The 27038-nt window shown below is 30.2% G+C and overlaps 5 protein-coding genes across 5 annotated transcripts; 3 read left to right on the plus strand and 2 right to left on the minus strand.

The window, feature by feature from the left end:
• Nucleotides 1–886: 886 nt before the first annotated feature.
• Nucleotides 887–1253, minus strand: LOC125816900 (auxin-responsive protein SAUR50-like). Its single transcript, XM_049496567.1, has one exon. The coding sequence runs from the start codon at nucleotides 1226–1228 to the stop codon at nucleotides 923–925; it is 306 nt and encodes a 101-aa protein (XP_049352524.1). The 5' UTR covers nucleotides 1229–1253; the 3' UTR covers nucleotides 887–922.
• A 15153-nt stretch (nucleotides 1254–16406) lies between these two features.
• Nucleotides 16407–16733, plus strand: LOC125816896 (auxin-responsive protein SAUR50-like). Its single transcript, XM_049496564.1, has one exon. It carries the CDS (start codon nucleotides 16407–16409, stop codon nucleotides 16731–16733), a length of 327 nt encoding a protein of 108 aa, XP_049352521.1.
• Nucleotides 16734–18865: 2132 nt separating this feature from the next.
• Nucleotides 18866–19195, plus strand: LOC125815109 (auxin-responsive protein SAUR50-like). Its single transcript, XM_049494492.1, has one exon. The coding sequence runs from the start codon at nucleotides 18866–18868 to the stop codon at nucleotides 19193–19195; it is 330 nt and encodes a 109-aa protein (XP_049350449.1).
• A 2733-nt stretch (nucleotides 19196–21928) lies between these two features.
• LOC125816916 (auxin-responsive protein SAUR50-like) lies at nucleotides 21929–22264 on the plus strand. The gene has a single exon (XM_049496581.1). The coding sequence runs from the start codon at nucleotides 21947–21949 to the stop codon at nucleotides 22262–22264; it is 318 nt and encodes a 105-aa protein (XP_049352538.1). The 5' UTR covers nucleotides 21929–21946.
• Nucleotides 22265–23802: 1538 nt separating this feature from the next.
• LOC125816911 (auxin-induced protein 15A-like) lies at nucleotides 23803–24078 on the minus strand. Its single transcript, XM_049496577.1, has one exon. It carries the CDS (start codon nucleotides 24075–24077, stop codon nucleotides 23820–23822), a length of 258 nt encoding a protein of 85 aa, XP_049352534.1. The 5' UTR covers nucleotide 24078; the 3' UTR covers nucleotides 23803–23819.
• Between the last annotated feature and the right edge of the window lie 2960 nt (nucleotides 24079–27038).

The raw sequence follows: 27038 nt of genomic DNA on the forward strand, positions 1-27038 counted from the left end.
TACTGTCTAAAAAAATATAATAGAGATAATTACCAATAAAAATAAATTAAAAATTAAATATAATAATATCTATTAATTTTATAAATTAAATTAATATTATTAAATATCTCAAAATAATATAATCAACGACTATTGTTGAACAGATATCTTTCAAAAGCAGAGCTGTAAAACAGAGAGAGCAACAAACAAAAGGCACTGCTCAATTATAAGTATTGGTGGAGAAAACTATATGTGGCACGCTCATCATTGGACTTCACAATTCAATTCAACTTCTCAATTTTCCCAAACAAAAATATACTCCCCTACCTCTCTCCTATACTAAATATAGTTATTCAATAGTAATATTTGTTCAATATAAAAAAATAAAAAATAATCTATTTTTTATATCTATTTTATTCTTGTTATTATTCAATATCTAATACATTTTCTAAAGTATTAAATTTAATATATTTAAAATATGTAATTATATTAATTCTATTATTTATTATTTCTTAAATATGTGTCAAATCATAGTAGATAACTATGATCGGAGAAGGAACAGTAAAACTACAGACAGAATTGATAGACATTTGTATAAAAAAACGGCAAATTTAAATATATTGAGACACATTTAATAATTAACTTCTCTCATAGGGTGCTTGAAAAAACACCACTTCAAGGGAAAAAAATTCCAACCAACCCATAAAAAACACTACTAATATCCATGTGATTCCTAGGTCAGGGTTAGAGGAAATTGACAAAATAATAAACAAATATAAAAAAAATTAAAAACAAAAAAAGTGAAAAGAAAGACGTTACAAAAAAAAGAAGCAAAAAGACTACTAATTTAACTTGCTTCATCTTGAACACATCTTTCTTAATTCACTCCAAAATTAACCTTAATACCTAATATTCACCTTTTTTCTTCTTTCCAATTACTTAATTATCTCAGCATTGATGTAAGTGATTGGAAAACAAATTCTTCACAAGGAATTGTAATGCCCATATCATGATCGAACCCAAATTCTTCCTCAGCGCAACGAAGGAGGCATTGAAACTCGGGATGACTCAAAAAAGAAATAGGTACGATGTATCGAGTCCTATTTTCTCCCACGTAAACTGCAAAATGTCCTTTTGGTACGTCAACAGGAAGGTGGTCTTCGTTTTTTTTACCCAAACTTGAACACTTCTTCAAAATTTGCTTCAAAACAGGAGATTGTGACAACTTATTTGATTTTTTGATGGCCATTTTAGTATGGTTTTCTTGAAGAAATTAAAGAAAGTTGAGAGCTTTAGTAAGAAATACTTTTTTGCTTTGAGAAAATGGAATGATACTAAAGAAGTGGTGGTGGTTAGGATAGAGGGAAGTGAACCTATTTATGGAGAAACTTCCCATCTATTTTTTATCTTCTAACTAGGTGGGGGAGGAGGTGATATGTGTTGGAAAAATGAAATAAATTTAACTAATAAAAGACTCTTCCCTATTGAGATACTATACATTACTCCCTTATTTTCCTTTAGTCTAATTTATGTATGAAAGTTTGAAACTTAAATCTTTTGAAATAAAGTTTATTTATTTGGAAATTACGTAAAAATATTATTATAAATTATAATAATTAACAACTTAATATATTTAAAAGTACATACATAACTTCAGTTAGAAAAAAATTAATTCTTTTCGAAATTTCAACGGTGTCACGTAAATTTTGACGGAGAGGGAGTACTATTTACAACTATCTTGCATCATGTGGGTGTTCAGTAGCAAAGGTCAGAACATGGTAGGGTATATGTATATTAGAAGAAGTACAAGGTGGGGGGCAAATCCCACTTCTAATGCCAATCTTCTATAGAGTATAATTCTAAAATTTTCCCTCAAATGTAGTAGAGTTAATGCTATTTTTTTTTTCCATTTCTATTAGGTATTTATCTAGATATATTTGAATTAATGTACTCATTTGATTTTTGTTGTGTTAAGGTTTGATTTGACTTAATAATTTATATATTGTGGCCAGAAAAAAAAAGATTTAACTATTGAAGGAAAGTTACAAGTGAACTCAACATACAAAGGTATTAATGGTACTTGTTTCTTTTTCCAACATCTTGTCTCAAACTTCTTCTCATTTTCATTTTCAACAGAAATATTTTTGTTTTGTGGTTACAAATTATTTCTATATTCTACTGTTACTGATTTTTTTTTCTTTTGTTTTTGTTTGTTTGTTAAGATTTTTTTAATAGTTTCTGATTTTTCTAATCTCAAAGAAGGAATATCAGACTATATTTATATATGCTGTTCCAGAAGTATATAAAGAAAAGATCTAGAGATCCCAAATTTTTTTTTAAAGAAATCTGAAAAAAATTACTATTCAGTTAAGTTATTTTCGAATGTCTCCCTAATAAAAACTCAATTATTAAAATCTTTTTGTTTAAAAATATCCATTTCTAATAAAAGAAAAGAAAAAAGGAAAAATTACCTAACTACACATCATTTATTATCATATTTTCTTATTTTCCCTACCATTTCAAAAAATATCAAAAATTCCCTCTTTTGCTCCCATCATCCCCTTTTCCGGATACATTAATTTGAAATTTCATACCCATCATTTTCTTTCCTTTTTTCAAGCCACAAATCTTGCCACAGTTACCAACATTAATCCATTTTTGAATTTCAAATCTCCTCTTTCCAATTAATGATTTCAAGTTATTCAAGAAATTAATGATTTCAAGTTATTCAAGAGGTAGATTTCTTTCCATCACTTCAATTTTCAAATTTTTTTTTATTTTTTTTTTTAGTTTTTTCATCTTAAAAGATTATTGAATTTGTTACTCCCGGACTCTTTACTGGAAGATGGGTGAAAATCGTTGCTAATGCAAATAGTTCATCTTAGAGTGCATTTGGTATGGTTCAAGGAATTTCTAATGGTGGTCTTGATACACTTCATTCCATTGATTCGATCTTTTTCAGTATTGGGCTTACCTAATTAGTCTGAGAAAGATACATCTTCGTTGCTTTCCGTTGATTAGATTGTTGTCTTTTTTTCCGATTTTTTGGTTGTTTATCTTTTCTGATACATATAGGTTTAGATTTTAATGTATCTAGTTAATTTTGTTTCTTAAACTAATGTATACTATCTTCGTTTCAACATTATGATACATTACAATTCTATCATGCACAATGTATCGTGTTCAAATATTAATTTTGATACATAACCTTAATTAGTATTGATACTTAATACAAAAACTCTATCAAATGTATCATGCATTAATTTTTTAAACATGATACGTAAATTCGGATTTATACTAAATGTATCTGATACATAACAATTACCAAACAATAATGTATCGATCTCAAACCTAACATCTTATGGGCAACAATTTCTTATTTAATGTATCTAGTAGAAATACAACACTTATCAATTTAAACAAGATACATAAATAGTAATATATTGATAACTTAATTTAAACTGAATTTATTTTAATGTATCAAATTTAATATATTTGACTTGTTTGTTATGTATCCGAATATCATTAATTTTGAGGAATTTTCGTAAATTAAAAAAAAGTAGGGATAAAATGTAATTTAGCTCCTTATGGAATTTATGTAAGTTATAAAAAAAGAAAGAAAAAAGAGTTACTACTGGTCAGGTAAAGAGACATCGAATTACTTGGTGTAGAGTTTTATAAGAAAAGTATTCATTTTCTATACCATGAATTCGAGTATATATATTCTCTTTAAATATTTTAAAATAAACTTTATATACATTTAAAATTACATAAAAAGTATCACAAGTCAGCATAGTTATTTTAATTCAAAATCTGTTTTAATTTTTTTTAAAAAAATTGTAATAAACGGGGAATTTTTTGACTCCTGATATAGTAACACCTTCTCATAAATTAAGACGGTGGAATAACTTAACAGTTTAGCTATTATGTTTCACTTTTTAATAGTTAATTTAAATAATTTTGAAGTTAAATTAAATTAAAATAATTTAATAGTTTAAAAATTATATTTAGGATACTCAAACAATACGGAAAGACTATAAAATATAAATTATAATTTTCTTATTTTAATATAATAAAAAATATATTCTAAAATATTAATGAAGTTCAAATATTTTTACTTTCGAAAAATTAAAACATAGACAAATATTTTAGAACGGAACAAACAATAAATGATAGAATTACTATTGAAGGTAGTGCGTGCAGAGAAATCACGGGTGAGCAGTAAGTGTACAGTGTACTCACAAGTACGAAATACGACCTTACTTTTTCAGAAAGTTTTTTTATTGATTTTATTCCGTTATCAATAATGGTTGTGGTTGAATGATAAATACTTTTTTATCCTTAATTAAGAAGTCTCGAGTTTGAGTCCCCTTAGTTATGGAGTTGCCTTTGTTAGAAAGTGCTTTAGCCCCCAATTTGGGACTTTTCGATGTAAATTCGAACTTAGTCGGATTCCAATGTGATAATCGACACGTGTGAAAAAACCAAAAACCAAAAAAAAAAAAAGGATTCTATTCAGTTTTAATTTTCTTAAAAAAGTTAAATGCTGCAACAAGATTTAACAGCAAAGCATTTGCACTTCTTTAGTATTAGGATTCCTTTGGTTTAGAACAATCATTTTATGATTAATTGTTTCGAAATAAGTTATATCATTTGTAGAATAAATAATTTAAGTATTGTTTAAAATCGCAAATCAATTGTGAGGTAAAACAATCATATATTTTATCCTAAAATTATAACTATATTTTTACCTCACATCAAAAGACTCCTTTACGGTACAAATTAAACGAGACAACGATTTGACCTATATATATCACATAGAGATACAAGTTGATCTTTCCGTCCTATTTTTTAAATTTCAGCAGAATCTTTTCAGTCCTAGGTTACCAGGTTTTTTCGTGTAAATCTATACTACTAATAAAACTTAACCAACTCCAACTACCAACGTAATTGATTCCTTTGATTTTGTCTCTAAAACCTATGTTAGTCCGAATTATTTTTCTCTGTTTCAAAATAAGTGATATTTATTTTAAAACTTGGACAACCTTTTAAGAAAGTATTCATTTACTAACTTATCATTAATAAATATCTTGAATTAGTAATTTCATGGTCAAGTAAGATAATAATTAGAAGAACACCACTTATTTTAAAATGGAGTGAGTATTTTTTTTAAATTTTGAATCTTTCAGTCTTAGGTAAACAGTTTTTTTCGTGTAAATCAATACTAAAACTTTAGCAACTTTAACTTCCAAGGTAACTGATTCCTTTGATTCGGTCTGTAAAACCTATGTTAGTCGGAATTATATACTTTTTCTATCCATTTTTACTTGTTCAATATTGATTTAATACGTCTCTTAAGCAATAATAAATAAAATGATATTTTTTTCTACATCTTTAGATGATAAGTTCAATGCTTTGGGAATTACATTGAAGAATGACTATAGTTTATCTCTTGATTTTTTAAATTGAGCAAGTAAACATGAATACGGACAAGTAAAAGTGGAGTTGGTAGTACTTATATTTCATTTAAATTGACATTTTGTATTTGTTGCTTGGCGTTTCCACATAGTAAATGAAACACCTTTATTAGAGTTACCAAATGGACCACATTCCCTGATTAACTATATGAAATTAAAAAAAAAACATTCGATGCTTTATTTAGGGGACAAAAAAGGCTTTGTATATGTTGTATTGGTATTGTTGATGACATACCAATACAACATTTTAGAGGTGCAAGTTGATGAAAATGATATAGTTAATGTAACTAGATTGAGACTTGAGTTATTTATAATTAGATTATGATTCTTTTTCTGATTTTCCTTTTTCAAAGTGGTCCTTTAACATCAATTTGCAGAAAAGTTGGTATCACACAATGAACCCCCATTTATAACTCCAATATGAGCTCCACAAAATTAAATTATATCTCCCAAACAAAAAGCTTTCAATTGGCTCCATTAATAGGGGAGAAAAGAAATAAAATAAAGGAGGTTAGAAACTACACTAATTGTTGTAAATATATGATACATGATCACATCCATTTTTATTGACTCTAATTTTAACTAACATGAGTTATGGTAGGATGGGTGAGATATCTCCACTTTTTAATAGAGAAATCCTGTTGTGAGCTCTGTCCCTAGAAATGAGCCCTGCAATATGCTATTTTGAATTAGTCAAACTCTAATACATGTACCAGACATTGTTGTGCCGTAATTTAACTATTTCTAGAAAAATTACTTTTTGAAATGTTCTAAGTATAAAACAATTTGACAAAAATACTTAGAAAAGAGTCGCCACTTAATTTTTAAAGAAATTAAGAAAACTTATAATTTTCAAAGATTTAAACAGAAAAAATCATTTGAAAATACCAAAGAAGGTTCGGGGTTCAATTTACACTTCGAGAAGGGTTTAAGCATTCGAAGTGCCCGCTAACATGCGGTTGACCTGCGACTTGACTAAAATATATTTTTTGACTATTTTTAGGAAAATGGTTTAACATAAAAGAAAATATGATAATTTACAATATTCATTTAACTCTGAAGAATAGTTAGATAACGAACATTTTATTTCATTTTTTTTTACTTTTTAGAGAATGAGATCCAAAATGAAATATTTGACTTAAAATATAAGCGATTAGAATAGTGATAAAACTAGATTAATTAGAATTTATTTAATTCATTTTAAACCAATTTAATAAATTAAAACATGAAAATCATTTCTTATTAATTGACTAACCTTTTTTGAGAAAACGACTTAAGTATACACTTTTTATTTTTTTATTTTTTTATTATTATTATTATTAATCAATGAAAAAGGTTATGACTAACATTTTTTAAAGTTTATTAAGAAAAAGAAAAAGATTTTTTTTTTTTTTTTTAAACTTAGAACAATTTTGCAATGAGTAAAAAAAAATGATTTAAATGAAGAAGATCCTTAAAGAACGCGTCTTTAAAAATTTACGAAAATGATTTAACCTAAACAATATATAATATTTTACGATATTCTATTAACTTTGATAAAAATAGTTCAATAAAGAATAATTTTTAATTTTTTAGAAAATAGGATCTTAATTGAAACAACTTGGTCAATTAGGATTTTAACAAAATTAGATTAATTAAAATTATTTACGTCATTTTTTTTTTTTTTTTTTTTGGAAATAATAATTCGAATCAACTTGGTAGATAAACCAAGAAATTATTTTAATCTAAATAAAGATATGTGAAAGTTTTGACTAAAAAAAAATAATAAAATATTTGAATAAGTATAAGAGTTGATAAAATGAATTATTTTAAAGAAACTAACATAAAGAATATGGTTCATCTTTTGGGGAATTCAACTAAGTTAATTAAAAATTCTAAAGTTAGAGTTAAACAACAAATAATAAGTAATCGCAATTAAATAATTAAAGCGTAAGGGAGAAATTGAATTTGGGCCTTTCTTGGGCCAAATTCGCTACTGTTTTTGGGAATTTTACTCAATCCCGTTTTTGTATACACTTGATGTATATCAGTGTATATCGGCATGTATATCAGCCCTTTTCGTGTATTTCTTGCTTCCAAACACCTGTATTTCACTCCAACCCTGTGTCCTCGTGTTTTCGACCTGTATATCAGTGCATACAGCTGTATACAACCTCTTTTTGGGCTTTTTGAGATCTGTTTCAGCTCCTTTTATAACATAGATTTCCTCTTCGAATTCCATATGCTCCCAATGACGAAGTTGACTCGATAAGAGGGAGTTTTAGGCCTCCGAGGCCCATTTGAAATGCGAGGTGTAGACATGAATACATAGGACTCACTCGGACATACATAAAGTGGACAAATAAATACAAATTAGCAAATGGAATAAGAAGATTGATTGATGTACCATTTTAAACTAAAGGAAACTTTGGCATTTTCATTGCAAATTCAATTGCAGCTAACCTTACACACCAAGAATGGGAAGAGACCACATGTGAGCATTATTAATTTCCAATCACATTGCATTATCATCTAGGGAAATCAATCACAGCACATGGTATTATTCCAAAACACATTGAACACTTCTAAATTTTTGAGCTTATTTGAAGATTATGTACTAGCTATGTGATGAACAAATGGGAGAAGTTGAAACCTTGGCAAATCAAGCATGACGGATTCATCTACATCCAAACATCAAACTATGCCAACTAAGAAGACATAACACAACCGAATATGCTTAAGTTAACAAGAAAATGTAAAACAAATGCACTTAGTTTAAAATCAACTCATTTAACAAGATGACATTTCCCAAATGCTAAAAAGAAACCAAACTTCCTGGGATCAACCACACTTGTTCGTTCCGCTCGGAAATATTACGTTGGTATTAATAATCAACCAAATGGGGGGCAACACTATGATCTTGCATGCTTGAATATGGTTAAATATATTAAATTCCTAGATCACACAATCACAACAACAATCAAAGGAGGCATTCTTGACAATAGCCACTGAAATAAAACATGCAATTATTATTAGCTTTTAATCAATGAATGACTATGTATGTTGACAATAGATTGCTTGCAATAAAATCTTCACTTTTAGGACAAAAAGATAGTAAAATTTGATAACACAATGTGGCACAGAGGCTCTTATAAACTCTTTTTTTTTTTTTACACGTTATTGGAAAACAAATGAGGCATAATCTGATCTTTTCCTTTGCTTTAAAAAAAAAGAGGCCATAAACATGACATAACAGAGCTACAGGGATTAACATGGGGGCTTAAATAATTAGCAAGCCATATAATGAGCGATTAATACTAAAAAAATTCATGCTTCCAAATAATTTCAAGGATGAAACTTTAACAAATTAAAACCCGAGAAATAATAAGAAACTCTATTCTATACTAACTTTATGGCAAACAACTATTCACTTATACAAAATTACTAAGTAAAGGAGGTAAAGATTTGAGCAAATCTTAGGCATCAATGCAACGGAACTCGAACAATAATGGAGAAAGGAGGAAGAGGACGACTAAACATTAATTGAATTCAAGCTAACTTAGCTACAAACAATGCAATTTCGTTTTAGCTCATTTTAAGGGTGTAGAAAATAAGGACATGTATGTAAAATTAACATGGTAAAACACTTTACATGGAGGATTTAATAGAAGAACATATGCTCCAACAGAGTGTAAACGACCAGTTTATTGATTCACTTTTACTCGGCCTTAGTTAGTAAGAAAGTCGAAATACATCAACTCGCAAATGCAAAATAACATAGCCTACGCAACAAACGTTTATTAGAACAGAGATTCTATAAATACAACGGCTAATATTAATCCCTAAAGAACAAATGCCATGAAGAAAGAATAAAATAAAAAAAATAAAAAAAATAAGACAGTGAGCACTCAATTTATATTATTTACATTAACGGAAGTAATAAGTAAGTTACGAACATCATATATCAGATTAGAGATGAACTATCTATGGAAGATGGTTTCGAACTAGAAAAAAATAATCTGAATTGCTAATCACAGCTAACAAAACAAGCTAATAGTAACAAAACAGAACGCACATCGTCTGAAAGGAAAGGACGAGAATATTACCTTTTCCGGAGCAGCGATACTAGGACGACGAGCTGAAACAAGCGATATTAACACCACAAGTGAGATTTCGATAAACTCCGACAAAGTTTCCGATGAATTTCAGTTAAGCGGCGAACGAAAATAAATAGATACCTATACTTCTATATTCAGTCCGTAATCCCCTCCTCCATAATGAAGGCAGTGGGGGTTTATATATAGGGGAATTTGGGCATTTTGAGGGGAAATCGGGTTGAAAAGATGGATCCGAATCCAATTTGAAAAATCAAAATCTCGAAGAGATCAGAAATAAATTTTCCATTGTACCAATTTTCAACGGAAAAGAGGGGAGAGGGGAAGTAGAGGACGCGATTTGCTGCGGGATTTCCGGTCTGAGCGACTGTCGATGTTGACGTTTACTAGCCTTCTGGGTTTCGTTTGGAAGAAGAAAACGAGCATGGGCAGTGGGGTCGGGGTGTTGTTGGAATCGCTGATTTGCAGCGAGGAAGATGAATTTGGGCGGTGGGATACTGTGTATATACGTATGGGATGATGTATTGTATGGTGGATGTTTGGAAAAAGTCACAGTAATGTTCATCTGCTGGGTCTCTTTGTTGATGACAAAGAGTTGGGCCGGGTCGGAGCTAAGGGTGTGGGCTGGAGGGATTAGTTTAGGAAATGGAATTAGGCCCATTTCTTGGCTGAAAATAGGGTCAAAATGTGGATAGGTTTTGCAAATTAGGAAATAGTCACAAGAATTGCAATTATGGCCTATGAAAATTGACAAGTTAGCCAAATTGAGTTTAATTGGTGATTCGACTAAAAAGCCAAATAAGACGAATTAATATAAATTAATTAATGAGTTTCTTAATCTCAACAAAATAAAAATAAGAACTTAATTATAAACTAATTAATTCTATTACAAAACTAATTAACTCGAAAATATAGCTATAACTTAAAGCAAATTAATAAGATATTTAACTAAAATGTAAAATCTTTTGTGATAATTTTCAAATATTTATAAAATAGCGTGATTGCAAAAATATACATACTTATTATTAAAACGTGATAAAATTATTTTTTAAAAAAATAACTTGAAAGTATTTTGAATTTCATAAAATTTATTAAATCAAAACTATAACCATTCCTAATATTTAAAATATAATAATTATTATTATTTATTTTTTTTTGACGATTTTCGAATAATCATAAAATATACTAATTATATACATAATTATGTAAAACATGTACATCATCTAAAATTTATGAAAAGTGACAAAACTATTACAAAAAATCTTGCAAACTATATTATTATTTTTTGGAAACTTTATAAAACTAATTATTTTAAATCGTTTGAAATTGGAGAAGCTCGAAATGATTAATTTATATTGTGGAGGGTCAAAAGTGGGTGTCAACAGACATACGCCAGATGAAAACCAAAAAAAGAAAAGAAAAAAGGTCTAAATCTTGAATTCATCAATTTATCATCAGGCAAGATAATAGATCAACAATCACTATACTTAGTTATCGATTTCAAGGTGAATCTTAATAGCTCAGTTGGTCGACTAAACTACTTTCATCTTGTTGATGAGAATTCGATTCCATCCCGTTCTCCATTTCCCTTTTTGCTAAGGAAAGAACAGGAAAAAATAATCGGCAGTTTGAATTCTTGTTGATTATATGTGCAATTTTGTAACAAGAAGAGGGAAATGCACATGCAAGAAAGAGATAAGGTTAGCTCAAAATGGATAGTACTGAAAACGAGACTCGATAAAACTAGGTGCTATAAGTAAACAATGAGTGTGAATCAACAAAACCAAAGTATGCAACAATTTTTTCACACTATTACTATTTCAAGTGAAAATTAATGCACATTTTTTGCATATCCCTAATTATAAAAGAATACAAGCTTACACACTTGTAAGGTCCACTTAAAAAAAAAAGGTTTCGTATTAGTTGAACCTGAGACATCTAGTTAAGCATATGAGATGTTGATCGTTGGTGGTCCATGTACTAACCGGAGCACGGTGATGTGTACAACACAACAATATGATATGTGTGGGGGATGATGGTGACCAAAGGGTTCCACATAGCACATGGAGGGCATGTTACTCTTGAAGCACAAATATGTTATAACTAGACAACTAGTACTACTAAGACAATACTGTAAGGCCCTGCCCTTTCTGATTTAAGCACCAACTACTTCAAACTGCCATCTTTAAATAACTTCACTTTCCTTTTTATACATATGCTCTTATTGACACAAATATAAGCTACTCTTATAATTTATATACACCCCTCTAGTTTCATCTCACTTTTCTTTTTAGTTTATCTCAACGAAGAATGGGTCTCACAATTTTTAATTTTTTTTTAATTTTCTTAAATATCGTGTCAAATTAAAAACTAGTTAAATAAATTGAAATGGATGGAGTACTTGATAAAAACACGCTGGCCCACTTCCAGGACCATGCTTCTTGATATTTTCAACTTTTAGGCCCCGTTTGGCCATGCGATATGATATCATGATATAGAATCATGATATGGTATCATGATATGGAATCATGAGATGAAATTGAAGGTTTGTTTGGACATGCGATATGGAATTTTTGTATTGTATATTTTCTCATAAACATAAAAATCTCATAAGTTGTAAAACTATATATTAAAATAGCCTCAATTGTTTATTCAATTTTATCAAATAAACAAAAAATTATAAAATCCCATAATAAATTATTACAAAGTTATTTGTTCTCCACTTGAGTAATTGTTTCATGTAACTTTAATTTAATAAAAAAAATTGAACATAAATTGTAGCGTACTAGTCTTTAATATAATCCTCCCACATAGTACGGACAATTTCCTCAAGTTGAACTTGCATTTCTCGATCATGTGACCGAGAAGACGAACCAACATTGTTACTTTGAGCCATTTGTTGGTCAATATCCTCCGTAGAGTCGTCACTATGGGCTAGGCCTGTTGGGCCAGCCTGGCTTAACCCGGGATTTAATAGGGCTGGGCTAAGATTTTTAGAGCCCATTTAAGAAAAGGGATTTTTAGCCCGGCCTGAATAAGCCTACTGATTTGTGGGGCTTGAGAAATATAGGTAGGGCCAAAATAATTTAAAAAATATAATATAATATTATAATTTAAAATTAAAGAGAATCCAAACTCAAAATCTATTTAATATTTAACTAATTGAAACCACATATAAATTGCAGATGAAAATGAAGATGTTAAGACAACCTTGCCACAAGCTGACTCAAATATGCTTGATGAAGATGATCATGAAGTGTTGGATACGCCATAAGTTTCATGATGTGTTAGATACGCCATAAGTTTCATGATGTGTTAGATACGCCATAAGTTTCATGATTTTTTTAAGGAGTTTATTTTTTACTTTTTTATGGTTGGAATATTGTCACATTTTTTGTGTTTTAATGACAAAACAATTAGGTTAATATTTCTATTTATATATTTATACTTTTATTTGAAAAAACCTTAATATATATTATAAAGATAATTTTATTTGTGGATTTGATTAACAAGTAGTAACATTAACATGATGTAATATTGTTTCGTCGATATTTATGATAATATTTTTAAATTATAATTTATGATTTATTTTAATAATTATAAATAAAAAAAAATTTAAAAAAAGCGGGCTGGCCCGGCAAGCCTGTAGCCCACGTACTTGTGGGTTGGGCCGACCGTTTTTTGGCCCACACCAAAAATGAGCTAGCCCGGCCTGACCCGTAAAATGTCAAAGCCTATATGGGTTAGCCCGGATGGGGTGGGCTAGCCCATATTGACAACTATAATCCTCTGCAACTATATCTTCATGTTCATAGACCATAAATATTTCATAACTACTTTGATATTCTCGCAAATAATTACGTAACACTGCACAAGCTATGACAATTTTCACTTGTGTATCAATATCATAATGGTTCATGCCTTGTTTCAGTATTCTAAATCTATTTTTCCAAGCTCCAAAAGTCCGTTCAAACACATTGCGCAGAGATGAATGCCTATAATTAAATAGTTCTTTGGCATTTTGAGGCTCTCTTTCACTTCCTGGGTAATCTTGCAAATGATAGCGTAGTCTTTGTATGGAGCTAAAAATTCTTTTGTGTTTCGGAAACCAACATCAACAACATAATATTTATCTACCAAAAAACATTTTATAAAGAATTACTAAAAGCATATGTGACGTAAATGAGACAGCTTTGTGTAAATAAATAATATTTATTCTAAGGATGTAATTTAAAAGTTACCATGTGGCGGAAATGAAAATTGTGACGTTGGTTCAACAAGTGCATTCTCAAGTACTTTACTATCATGTGCAGTACTTGCCCAACCAGCAGCAACAAAGGTAAATTGCATATCAAAATCACAAGCACATAAGACATTTTGTGATGTTCTTCCTTTGCGATTATGATATGTTTGTTGCACCGCTTTAGGAACCTCCCCTTCTATATATGTTCCATCAATCACACCAACACAATCCTACCAAATAAAAAATACATCAATATTAGTTTAGTGAACATAAAATAAATTGGAAGCATTATAGAATGCACTTCATAAAATTAATGTTTGTAAGAGTAATAAAAATAGTGCTTCCAAGACAATCTCTTTAAACAAAGTTGATAGGAAATATGTAACTAAATACTAATAAATTACACAAAAAATTATAAATGTTCTCTTATTAAGGGCATAAAATAAATTTATTAATGTGATTGAAATTTTACCTTAAACCAATGCCAAAATCGAGTATTATGTCGAATTTTGGAATGTACACCAGTCATATTTTTTGGTTGTATAAATGTTGGTGCCATCTTGCTAATTGCCTCGGCAACTATTTTAACATGCCGGTTAATTGTTTCAAGTGAATGTTTAAAAGTTTCACAATCGTGAGGTGTGAGTTAAAGTGACTATATGTTGGTGAGAATAATAAATTTTATGTCGGTGATAATAATAAATTTTAAAAAGTAATGATGTGATTATAAATTTTATTTACATATGAAACAAATGGTTAGTAGATATAAATGTGGGGTTGTTTTAACAAAATATAAACTCATGGATCAATTATTGTATTAAAATATCTCAAATCATGATATGGAATCACCATATAATTCCATATCATGGTTTTTGGAGAATATGATATCACCTCTCATGATATGGAATCATGAGATGGAATCAGCGTAAAATCGCATGTCCAAACGCTGATTCAATCTCACGATACCATATCGTGATATGGTATCGCATGGCCAAACACCTACTTAGTATAGTTTCTATAAATGATAAAACTTGAGGCCAAGGGACTGAGGGTAGTTTTAAATCAAATCTAGATCAAATGGGGTAATACTGGATTGCCAAATGGATCATTCTTTTATTTTAGTTCTCTTTTATCAAATTTCAAGAATTACTACCAATATTGTAGGAATATGAGGTTGTTTACTTATTGGATGTCAAGATTTAGAATTATTAGACCCCCATCACTTTGTGTCAGATAAAAAAATCTTGTCTAATTCACTAAGTCGTCCAATGAGACAGAGATGGTAAATAAGGCACGCGATCAAGCTTGTAAAGATGATCTACTGGTTCGTTGTCTTTATAAAGATAAATTAGCTAGGCAAAACAGATTCAAAATCAAATGTTATAGATCATGATTCATAAAATCGATCTCCAAAAGCGCGATTGGACTATCTGAGGATGGTAAACCATCAAACATGGGGTGTTTAGACAGAGACAGAGAGCCCAGAAACAGGATAGCTAAGGTAGGAAGTTTCGAAGAAATATACACTATTGGATCCATAGTACAACATCAAACATATAATAAATCATAATTGTGCAAAATCTAAAGATAAGGATATCATGTATGGTATATATGCACTATGCAGTAACAAAGGTACAAGATATCAAATGAATATGTTTTAAATCCACCAGACATAGCTATTCACAAAACAGAGCAAGTAAACCATCATCTTATAATTATAAACCACCCATACCTTGATGTATCAAAACAATCTTTCCGTCAAGATAGATGTAAGATCTGTGTACACACTATCATCATCGTTAGACTAGCTGATGTTAGTTGTACGTACTACACATATATATTTTATGTATTGTAAGGTGCCTTATATTATATAACTATCCTACTTGGATCAATTACACCCCTGTTTCAATTATTTCATTTTTCCATGTGATTGACATGTTTAAAATTAAAAGATTAAATGACATTTTGGTTTATTTTTTATATCTTTAATTTAGACCACAAAATTCAATTTTTTTTTATTACTTTTTTAAATTTTGTATCAAGTCAAAATCAGATAAAACAAATTGAAACGAAGAAAATAATTAAAGAAACAAAAATAAATTAGTAAGTACGCAGAAAAATTGAAAATATAAAGGGATGCCAAAGAACTTTTTACGGAATACATGTGCTTATTTAATTGTGGTGGGACAATTAAGTTAACATCATTCCATTTAGTTTATTTGCTTTGTGAAATTTTCAAGTATTTCACCTTGAATTCCCCAAAGTTTTCTTAGTTTAAAACCACTCTTAGCCCAAAGTATTGACTAAATTAAAATAGTTGTGTTATAGCTGGATTCTAATTCCTTGAAAATTCCCTCCTTTCTTATTGCGTCCATTCGACAAAACTCGTTAAATAGAATTACTAATGAATTTACCGTTTAGACACAAAATTTGTTTATCGCTTATTTCTATTTTAATATCACAATAGATGAAAATAATTGTTACCTTCCTCCATAAATAAATAGCTTCACATTCTCTCTGTTCCAAACACCACAACTTCTTTAGTAGCTTCTCTTTCTTCATTCCACTAAAATTTCCAACTTTCTTTGGATTTCTTCAAGAAAACATACAAAAATGGCCATCAGAAAATCAAACAAGCTGTCACATTCTGCAATTTTGAAGCAAATCATAATAAGATGTTCGAGTTTAGGAGTGAAACAGGGCTATGACGATGAAGACTATCAACTTCCCATTGATGTACCAAAAGGACATTTTGCAGTTTACGTGGGAGAAAATAGAACTCGATACATCGTGCCTATTTCTTTTTTGACTCATCCCGAATTTCAATGCCTCCTTCGACAATCCGAGGAAGAATTTGGATTCGATCATGACATGGGAATTACAATTCCATGTGAAGAAGTTGTTTTTCGGTCACTAACTAATTCCATGCTCCGATATTAATTGAATATTAGGTCTAATTTATTCACTTTATTTATTTATTTTTTTGGATTTTGGTGTATTTTCTTCTTTTGTAGGTAATTTTTATCTGACCTGACCTAGGAACCACATTATATTATTTGTAATGTTTTTATTGGTCAGATTCAGATTTGTAAAAAGATCTTGGATATTTTTTTCCTTGTAGTGGTGTTTATTTGCACCCAGTGAGAGAAGAGAATGTTTTGTTTGTCAATTTATATATCATTTTCGATACAAAAAAAATGTCTCTCAATCTATTTGCACATAAGTTTAGTACATCTTTGTCTGGGAAAAATCCAATTGCACATATACTGAAAGTGGTCTGATTGGTGATCTACTGGTCACTACAGTATTAATTATGTCCTCCAAGTTTGTAGCCACAGTAAATACTAATAGTAATGCGTTGGTCAAATTAGCTGTCACGTTTTTTTATTAATTCAGAATCAAACTATTTGAACTTTAATAAATATTTTTTTTTAATTAAATTGATATGAGAAAAGTTTTAACATGTAATAGTATTACTTTTCATATAACATTTGAATATTTAAAATTTTAATCGTACTATATTGAGTTGATGTAATTCAATTTAGCTTCGAATATTAGTCAAATAGGCTCTCGAGAAACCAAATTTTGATGTTGTCATACAAATCTATAACAATGTAGATATATATATGCAACAAGTTGTTAGAAATATTCTACAATTTTCTCATTTAATTTGGTAACTTGTTGTATCTTGTCCGTTTCTTCAAAAACCAAAATAAGTAAAATACAGAATAATTGAAAAGGAAAGTGTCAAAGTAAATGAGTGTAGCAAAGTTGTAATCTGATAATGGAACATTAATGATTCTTGGAGCTAAATTCGTCGAAAAACAAACGTTCAAATTAAGGTTTTTTATGCAACCTATGATACTATGAAAGTGACTATTACAGCTCATTCATTATAATGTATTGGGTAATATCCTGTAAACGACAAGGCTCACGATGGATTTGGGATAGCCAGAATTGAAGCCATGATCGAACATGACACTTACTTGGTGACTTAGTTAAGAATCTTTACTATTAGTTATATTTGTAATCCTTTAACCTTTTTAAAACTTTGTGCAAGTAATTAAACTAAGACAACTTGAAGCGAAGGCAGTATATTGCGGTGGCTATTAATTAGATAATATATCGACTCCGTACAGCTGAATTGTCTATATTCCTTTAATAAATAAAAAAGAAACAACTATAGATACTTTGTTCGAGAATATATATTTCCATTATCAAATAATGCTAATTGACTGGTAATTTCTTGTACATATTCTTTCGAGGAATGATTTGATATATCTAGATATATGGTAGTTATAATTAAAATATTATTGGTATTATATAACTGATCGATCTTGAGCAAAGCCTAAGAAATCTTGTCTGTTTCTTTTACTTTATTAATACATTGGTTTCTTAATCAACAAAGATTAATTAGAATCCAAGTTTTTTAATCCTTTATTTTATGCAACCTATGAATTTGAAATTCGAAGTGAGGGGGAGGAATATGTACGGTAAATTCATTAGCTTTGCCCTCCTCTCCTCCCAATGTCTTATTTTGTCCTCTCCAATACAATCTCACCCTCCTTTTGTTTTACTTCACATCTAACCTTAAAAGAAAAAAAAGTTCCAAAGTGAAGGATCAAAAATATATTTAAAAATTATTACAGTTTTTTGAATTTCATATCTGAACCATTAGATATGTGAATTTTCTATGTAAATATTTATCGAAACACACCTTAACTATGAGTTGTTTACTTTTCCTACTTGAAATATCACGATTGTTCAGATAGAAAAGAGAACAACTGATAGTTGAGGTGTGTTTTGATAAATATTTGGTTGGTAAGAAACCACACACATGATAGTTCACGTATGAAACTAATAAAATTGAGATACTTTAGATGTGTTTTTGACCTTGACTCTAGATTTTTTTTTTCTTTAAATAGCTTCACATCTCTCTTTAATTAATATTCCAAACACCAAAACTTCTTACTTAGTAACATCTCATTCTCTCAAAGGAAAAAAAGAAGTAAGTACGTATTTGGTCTCTCTTATTCCTAAAGCTCTTAGCTTTCTTTAAGAATCAACAAAAAATGGCCATCAGAAAATCAAATTACAAGTTGCCACAAGTGACAGTACTAAAGCAAATTATGAAAAGGTGTTGGAGTTTAGGTAAGAAGCTGAACGGGTACAAGTACAACGACAAGGACTATTCTCCAATTGACGTGCCAAAAGGACATTTTGTAGTTTACGTAGGAGAGAATAGAACTCGATACATCGTACCTATTTCTTTTTTAAGTCACCCAGAGTTTCAATGCCTCCTTCGTTGCGCTGAGGAAGAATTTGGCTTTGATCACGACAAGGGCATCACCATTCCCTGTGAAGAATTCATTTTCCAATCTCTCACTTCCATTATCCACTAGTGAAAGTGTTTGAAAGAAAAAAACATAATGTCATTGCCCACAAAAAAGACAATGCAGGACGTTATATTTTTTTTAAAAAACTTCATTTTACTAACATAATACCATTGTGAACTTCTTTTGTTATGAAACTTTAATATAATGTAATGATTTAATGATAATCCGTATGGATTTTATAATCCAAGTAAAACAAATATAGAGTTACTAATGAAATGTGCAAAGATACAATTAATCCCATCAAAATAATTTACAAGAGAAGACGTCTCAAATTCTTTTACACACATATTTCTTGTTCTCACACTTTAAACATTTTTTTTAAATCAAAACAAGGACATGGCATCCAGACTATCATATCTGAGTTCATATATAGGAAATCATTGACTTTTACTCAAACTTTATATGTATGCATTAAAGTATTCATAAAACATCTTAAAATATTTTATTGTGAATTCAGTTATTATTGTATATTAACTTGAGATTGTTGTAGGAATCTGCCTTTGTATGCGGTTAGTTGCACTAGTGCGCTCTTATTATCACCGATTGTATCGTATATTATTGTGATTATAATTAATATGGATTCCATACAGCTGAATTCTCCTTATTCCAAATGTAAACTACGTAACAAGGTGTACTTTCTTCGAAAATTACCCTCATTTTAAAAAGAAATTTAGAAAACAAATATAAGTCAAATAATGCTAATTTCTTGTACTTAATTAATTATCATGCATCATTCTCTTTAGAACACAACCCATTATTCGTTAAAAACATTGTTAGTATCATCCAAGTATCAAGGTGTTTGTTCGTTATCTCATTTGAAAGCAAACCCTCTATATATAATCTTTGTTTATTTTAATTAAGAATACGTTGGTTTCTTCTAATTAATTAAAACAAAGATAAATAAAAATGCAGTTCAATTGATAAAGAACCTAAGTTGGAGAGTAGTTTTCTAAAATTAGTTGATTTAACTATGGTTATTATATATGTTAATATAATATAATTTTGACCTTTAAACTTTAAATAAGGCACATGTCTCTCATCTAGACGTGCACTTGACGAAATAAAGGGAAGGGGATAATGGAGGGGAGCCGGATCTGTTGAGGGATCATAAGTTGGGGGATATTTTATTGAACAGTACGAAATCTACGCAATAAATGTGTTTATCGATCTAGTCGTAGTCGCACAAGTAGGTCAACATCCAGAAATGAAGAAAAAAAATGGGTATAAATAGTTGTTGAAAATTCTTTAATCCCAAGTACAATCAAACAAGTAGAGTATATACTCATTATTTCAAAGAAAGAAAGGGCCCGTATGCATGTTAGTCAATCTATGCGCACTGCGTGACTCATTCGAGGGTGGCATTTCCAATAAGATTTTCTTTATACCTAAGACTCGAACCCGAGACTTGTGGTTAAAGGTGAAATAGTCTCATCATTGCACCACAATTCATGTAGATAGTGGTATATTATTATTATCGATCGTACAAGTATCAAGGTGTTGCCTGCCTAACTTTTGTGTTGTCTTGGGCAAGTATCACAAGGTTTGTTTTTTTTAATTTATGCTACCTATGAAAGTGAAATTCACCAAGGAAAACAAGAATATGTACGGGTAATTAAGCCCTGGAGCTCATATTTAAATCATGTAATTTAGTCAAATTAAATAATTCTAGTTGACTGGCAATTGGCACCATGATATTCTTTATAACAACCATTTTTTGGTGAAAACACTAATGTTAGTGTTATCCAAATAGTTTTTTCTTTTTAAAAAAAATGTTGATTTGATTTCTTTTAAAATAAAGATAGATAAGAATCGTACAATTTGGTCAAGATCTTGAAATACGATGTAGTGAATGAATCTTTCAACTTCACCTAGAAATTACCCAAACTCTACAAAGCTTGCCTAGGACAACTCTTAACCAAAAATAGGTGTGTTTCGACATAAGTGATTTATCTCATAGTAGATTCTAATTTTATTGTGGTACGACAAAAGACAATTATTTTCTTGCACCCTCTGAGACCTCGATCAATATATTTGAAATTCTTTTAGTGCATACTTTATTTGGGAAAGTCCAACTATTAGAACTGGTAACATTCTTTTTGAATCGTAATCTACTAATAATGCATATATTGGCGTAGATTATTTCTAGCCATATCACTTCTTTGGGATAAAAGATGCGATTCAGGGTTCTACTATTATAATAGCTACGAGAGAAAAATATCCTTGTTATAATAGTAGAACCCCGACATCATGTAGTAGAAATATTGACATTAAAATATACTGAAAACATGGTTAAGCAAATAAAATGTATTATTCTACCTTGTCACGTTTCGATTTATTTGTATTACTTTCGTTTTTAATCCTTTTCAAAATGAATGTTTTCCCCCTTTTTGAGCATTTTTTGGTTTTAACTTTTCACATGATTTAAAATTAAAAGATTAAAAATCATTTTGGCACGTTCAAAAGTATATTTTACTTTTTTAAAAAAAATTCGAATAGTCAAAATCAGACAATCAAATTGAAACATAAGAGTATTGGTATATGCAAGAACAATCCATTGGTTAAATAGTTGGCTCCCTAAGTACATAATCTTGTTTGTTATCTTGTACAAATACATTGGTTTCTTCATATATAACAAAGATAAATAAGTTTGGATCTTCCTCCATAAATAGCTTCACATCTCTCTATGCCAAACACTACCTTATTAGTACTTCTTTAATAGTATAAAGCTCTCAAATTTCTTCAAGAAAACATACAAAAATGGCTATCAGAATATCAAACAAACTATCACAAGCTGCAGTTTTGAAGCAAATTATGAAAAGGTGTTCGAGTTTGGGTAAGAAACAGAGCTATGATGATGTAGATCACCTTCCCATCGACGTACCAAAAAGACATTTTGCAGTTTACGTTGGAGAGAACAGAACTCGATATATCGTACCAATTTCTTTCTTGACTCACCCTCTGTTTCAGTGCCTCCTACAATGCTCTGAGGAAGAATTTGGCTTCGATCATGACATGGGAATTACCATTCCATGTGAAGAAGTTATTTTCCTAGCACTAACTTCGATGCTCCGGTAATTATAAATATTTGATTTAAAGAACAAAATAGTGAATATTAAGTTAGGTGTAAGATTTTTTTAATTTTTTTTTTGAGTGAATCAAATTTGTAACTGGAATAATCTTGGAATTTTTTTCTTGTAGTACTGGTGAATGTCTCGAATTATTTCCTATTTATACAAAAATCTCTCAAAGTTTATGGTATCATAATCAACACGTAGTACAGTAAGATATTTGATAGAATTATTAAGACGGAATGACTCAGGAGATCTCTGCACTTGGCACCGTTTGTCAGTTGAATTCTCCTACTCATCACTTTGTCAACCAAACCCTTAAACTCACCAGAACACAATATTTTAAACCCCTATGACAATTGATTGAGTTTATGTGACATTAATATTGATGAGTCTGAAATATGTGTGATTACACGCGCTTGAAAGTGAGTTAAAACGATATTTTACTTTAAAAAAAATCAATTTAACAAAATTAAAAAATAAGATTCATCTTCTTCAACCCTCCTTCATCCACTCACCCACCCAACCACGACTTTTTCTTCTCCACCAGCCTCCCTCCTCTACCCCTCACCACAACCCTCAACTTTCTTATTTTTTCCAGTTCATTCTTCTTTCTCCAGCCCCACATTCACTCTTCTCTGCCTCTTCTACTTCTTCTTTTTTAATACAAACTTTTAGCCTCAAACTTTTTCTAAAATTTTCATTTTTTAGGTTTGAAAAATATTAGTATCATTATTTTATTAGATGGTTTCAACGAAGAGATGTGAATAATGTGAAGGATGATGAAAATTTTAAAACTCCATTGATAAGCTTGAAAAAGCTTAAAAATAATAAGTGGATCTTGTAAATTTGTAAAATTAATTAAAAATTTCGATTGGGGTTCATTGAGTTTGTGTTGGTGAATTTGTAGTTGAATTTACAAGTTAAATCGAGAAGAATTTGATCTAATGGGTATGAATTTAGTGCTCAATTTGTGACCAAATATGAAGAAGATGGCTATTTGAAAAGTGTAAGAAATTAAAAAATTGATCTATTTTTATTTTTATATTTTTAGCACTTAATTTCGTACGTGGCATTAAAAAATGATGTGAAATTCCACGTGTAATCGCGTCCATTACACGCAAACTGACCGGAGGAGAAAAGGGCTTAAAATATTGTGTTTTGATGGGTTTAAGGGTCTAGTTGGCAAAATAATGAGTATGAGGGTTCAACTGACAAACGGAGCCAAGTACATGGGTCTTTCAGGTCATTCTGCCAATTATTAAATATCCAAATTTTAACCAACAAATCAGGCAATATTTCGAGTTATATCTTGGCCAAAGTAGATAAGTTGAAATTTGAATGGTTCAGAACTACAAAATAAATTTATCTTCAAGCATTTAGTTGAGAGAAACAAATTTTGGTATGTGTATTCATTGAAGTATTTTCTTTAATTTGCTAGTAAAAAAGCACCTAACTTTGTGGTGCTAAGACTCACTTCTAACTAATCAACTGTACTAGATGGATTTCCTTAACAAAATTGTGAGACCTAAAAAAAGGAAAAAAAATTCTCAACTATATTTTTAAATCCTAAAGTGAGAAGTGATGTCAATGAAGATGTCCTCTGAGCAGGGAATTGTTACACCACCCATTGGATGATCGAACCCAAATTCTTCCTCTGCTTGACTTAGCAACTCTTGAAATGAAGGCTGACTCAAGTATGATATCGGTATCACAAATCTCTTCCTCTGCTTCTCCCCAACATATACAACAAAATGACCCTTGGGAACATCCAAGGATGTTGATGACTTCTTGATTATACGAGGAACACGAATAGCCATGATCTTTTAATTAAGATGAGCAAAGTATGAAGATAAAAAATTACTTAAGATCCTGAAATAACAGAAAAGCTTTGAGTAGTATTCTTTGTTTTGTGGAGAGCTGTGGTAGTGACAACTTCTCAAAACAGTTTATATATAGCAAATGGCAAGTCATAAAATCTCATTATTTGTGGTGAAGACAATGACATCTCAATAACCAAATGGTTCTGTCTTCCTACTAATTGACATGATTAATTACTTTAGCTCATACAAGTTCAACATGCAACGGTTGGTTGGTCCTACCTCTTTCTCATAATGAAATCGGTGGATTATGATGATTTGTGTACTCCATTAATATAATGTAAGAAGTATAAGATGAAGTATCACATGGTTTTGTTGTCCAACTCGCTATCAAGACATTGTTTTTATGACATGATTGAAAACACAGCATCTTTATAAATCAAATTGATAACAACAGGCAATCGTCCTGTAATTATTCAGGTCCGGACCACTTGGTCTGCAATTAGAAATAAATTTACTTGTAAAATATGACAACTTGTCTGGTCCCTCATGCTAAACTCATTATGTAGGATCAACTTTCCATATTCAAATTATCGGAGTTATTTCAGCAAATGTAGAGAACATAGACGATGTTTACTCACTATCAACCTGTCTTTATAGTTTCCAAATGTCCATGAAGAGTACTATAAATGGTTAATTCCTTCTCACTTCCTCAAGTGATCGACATGTGAGATCAATGAACATATTCCCACCCATTCGATGATCGAATCCAAATTCTTCTTCATCTTGACTGAGCAAGTCTTGAAATAAAGGTTGACTCAAGAATGATACGGGGTCATGTTGGGTTTTATTTGTCTTGAATTTCTTACTATAAATAGGTTTTCCTTTTAGGAAAATGTTTTGGATTGGCTAGTCCTTTTATGGTAGGAAAAAGTTTTGGACTCTATAAATTGAGACTTGTTCCTTCTAACTTAATCAGCATTCACAATGTAGTCTTAAGGGCTTTGATAGTTTTGGTTAGGGGGAGAATTTGTGGGACACAAGCTTGATATGTTATCACTTTGTGTGAACCTCCCATGTATTTCGAGTGAATTGGTTGAGGTTATTTCTCTCTATATTTTGTACTCTCATATTTATAGTGGATTGCTTATCTCCTTTGTGGACATAGGTCGATTGACCGAACCACGTTAAATCTTTGTGTCTTTTGGTATATTTCTCGCTTGTCTTCTTACTCGTGATCTTTCAAGGTTTGCTTTGCTAGCTTTCGCATTACACCTAATTATTTCGGTCCTAACATATCACATATCTCTTCTTGTGCTTCTCCCTGACATACACAACAAAATATCCTATGGGAACATCTCTAGATGTGGAAGATTTCTTGATTATAAGAGACATACGAATAGCCATGATCTTCTAGTTTAAGTATAGATGAGAAGAACTACTAAAGACCTCAAAAGCAGAATATTTTTTCTTTGAATGCTTTCAAGTTTTGCTGAGAGCTGTGGTGGTAGACACTCTTGAAATGTGTTTATATAGGCCAAATAACAACTCAAAAGTTGGCCATTTAAATTGTTTGCGCACCCACATCATGTCATTTATCCATGATTAAAATGTTTCGTAAAATGTATTAAACAAATGTGGAATTTATATGTTAGAAAAAAACTCAATTATTTTGAAGTTAATGGAGACATTTCTCACTAAAAATAGACTTATTTCAACTGTCTTTAATTTGTAGCTGAAATAATACCATTGTGTCACTAAAAGTTATGTTGATTCGAATAAAAGTTTACCTTTTGTACCTAATTATCTGAGGAAATTTTAAAAACAACTTAACTGTTCTTTGGATGCACTATAGTTATTCGCTCTAATTATAATCTTTGTCCATCGCTAATTTAAGGATACACAACCACAAAAATATAGTTAAACAGGAATATAAACAACCAAAAAAAAACAGGGGCACAAAACCACAAAATATTACCGTCAAACAATGATATAGTAACAAAAATGTATCCTATACCTGAAAAAATAATTGCCCCTTCAGGTTTCTCAATCTAACGATTATAATTATAAATAATAATTTATTTTTTTACAATATCAGATATTCAAAGGATAAAATAATTCTGAGAAAGGCTACCACAATAATTTTGATCCGGTGCCTCAATAAAATATATAATTAAATTATAATTTATAAAATCAAATTATTTTTGTAAGTGTAAAATAAGGAAACCTGAGTTTTTTTCTTTCAGATTCCGAGTTGGCTTAGGAAAGTATGGGATGGGAATGGGATTACAGTTTTAGGAAACTTTTTTTCCTTTCAGATTCCGACTTGGTTTCGGAAGTTAAAAAAAATGTCTATATAAACTCAATTCCTAACTCTGTTTCTGTGCAACCAAATTCTTAACTTTGTTTCTCTTCTTTGATTTCTTTTTAGTAGCAAAAGCAAAAATATTTCAGTTATGGCAGTGTATATCAAGTATAAAAGTTGTAAGGATTATGATTCAATACCAATTCTTGATCATTTTATTTCTGTTGGGAATTTGAAATCAAAAATATTTGAATCCAAGCGTTATGGTTGGGGTAAAGATTTCGACCTTCTTCTCACCAACGTACAAACTAACGAAGATTATGTTGATCATGCCACCTTGATTCCTACAAGTACAACTGTTTTGATTCGTCGCCTTCCTGGATTACCTTGCTGCCCCATACTAATTAAAGAGGATCCCAAGCAAGTGTTGTGTAAACAGGAGGAGGTTCATTCAGTTAAAAAAGAGTCCAAATATTCTCAAGATATTGATTACGATGATTTTGGCGATGATGTGTATGTAATTCCAAAAGTAGTAATGCCAAGTCAATTAGGCAATCCAGTGCCCACTAGTACTTGTAGTATAATCAAGAATTCAATTGTCAACATATCACTTGAGTATAATGACACAAGATCGGCTGGCTTTAGTGTTGGACAAG

The sequence above is a fragment of the Solanum verrucosum genome, unplaced genomic scaffold, assembly GCF_900185275.1.
Source record: "Solanum verrucosum unplaced genomic scaffold, falcon-dt-bn FXZP01000261.1, whole genome shotgun sequence".
NCBI classification, from domain to species: domain Eukaryota; kingdom Viridiplantae; phylum Streptophyta; class Magnoliopsida; order Solanales; family Solanaceae; genus Solanum; species Solanum verrucosum.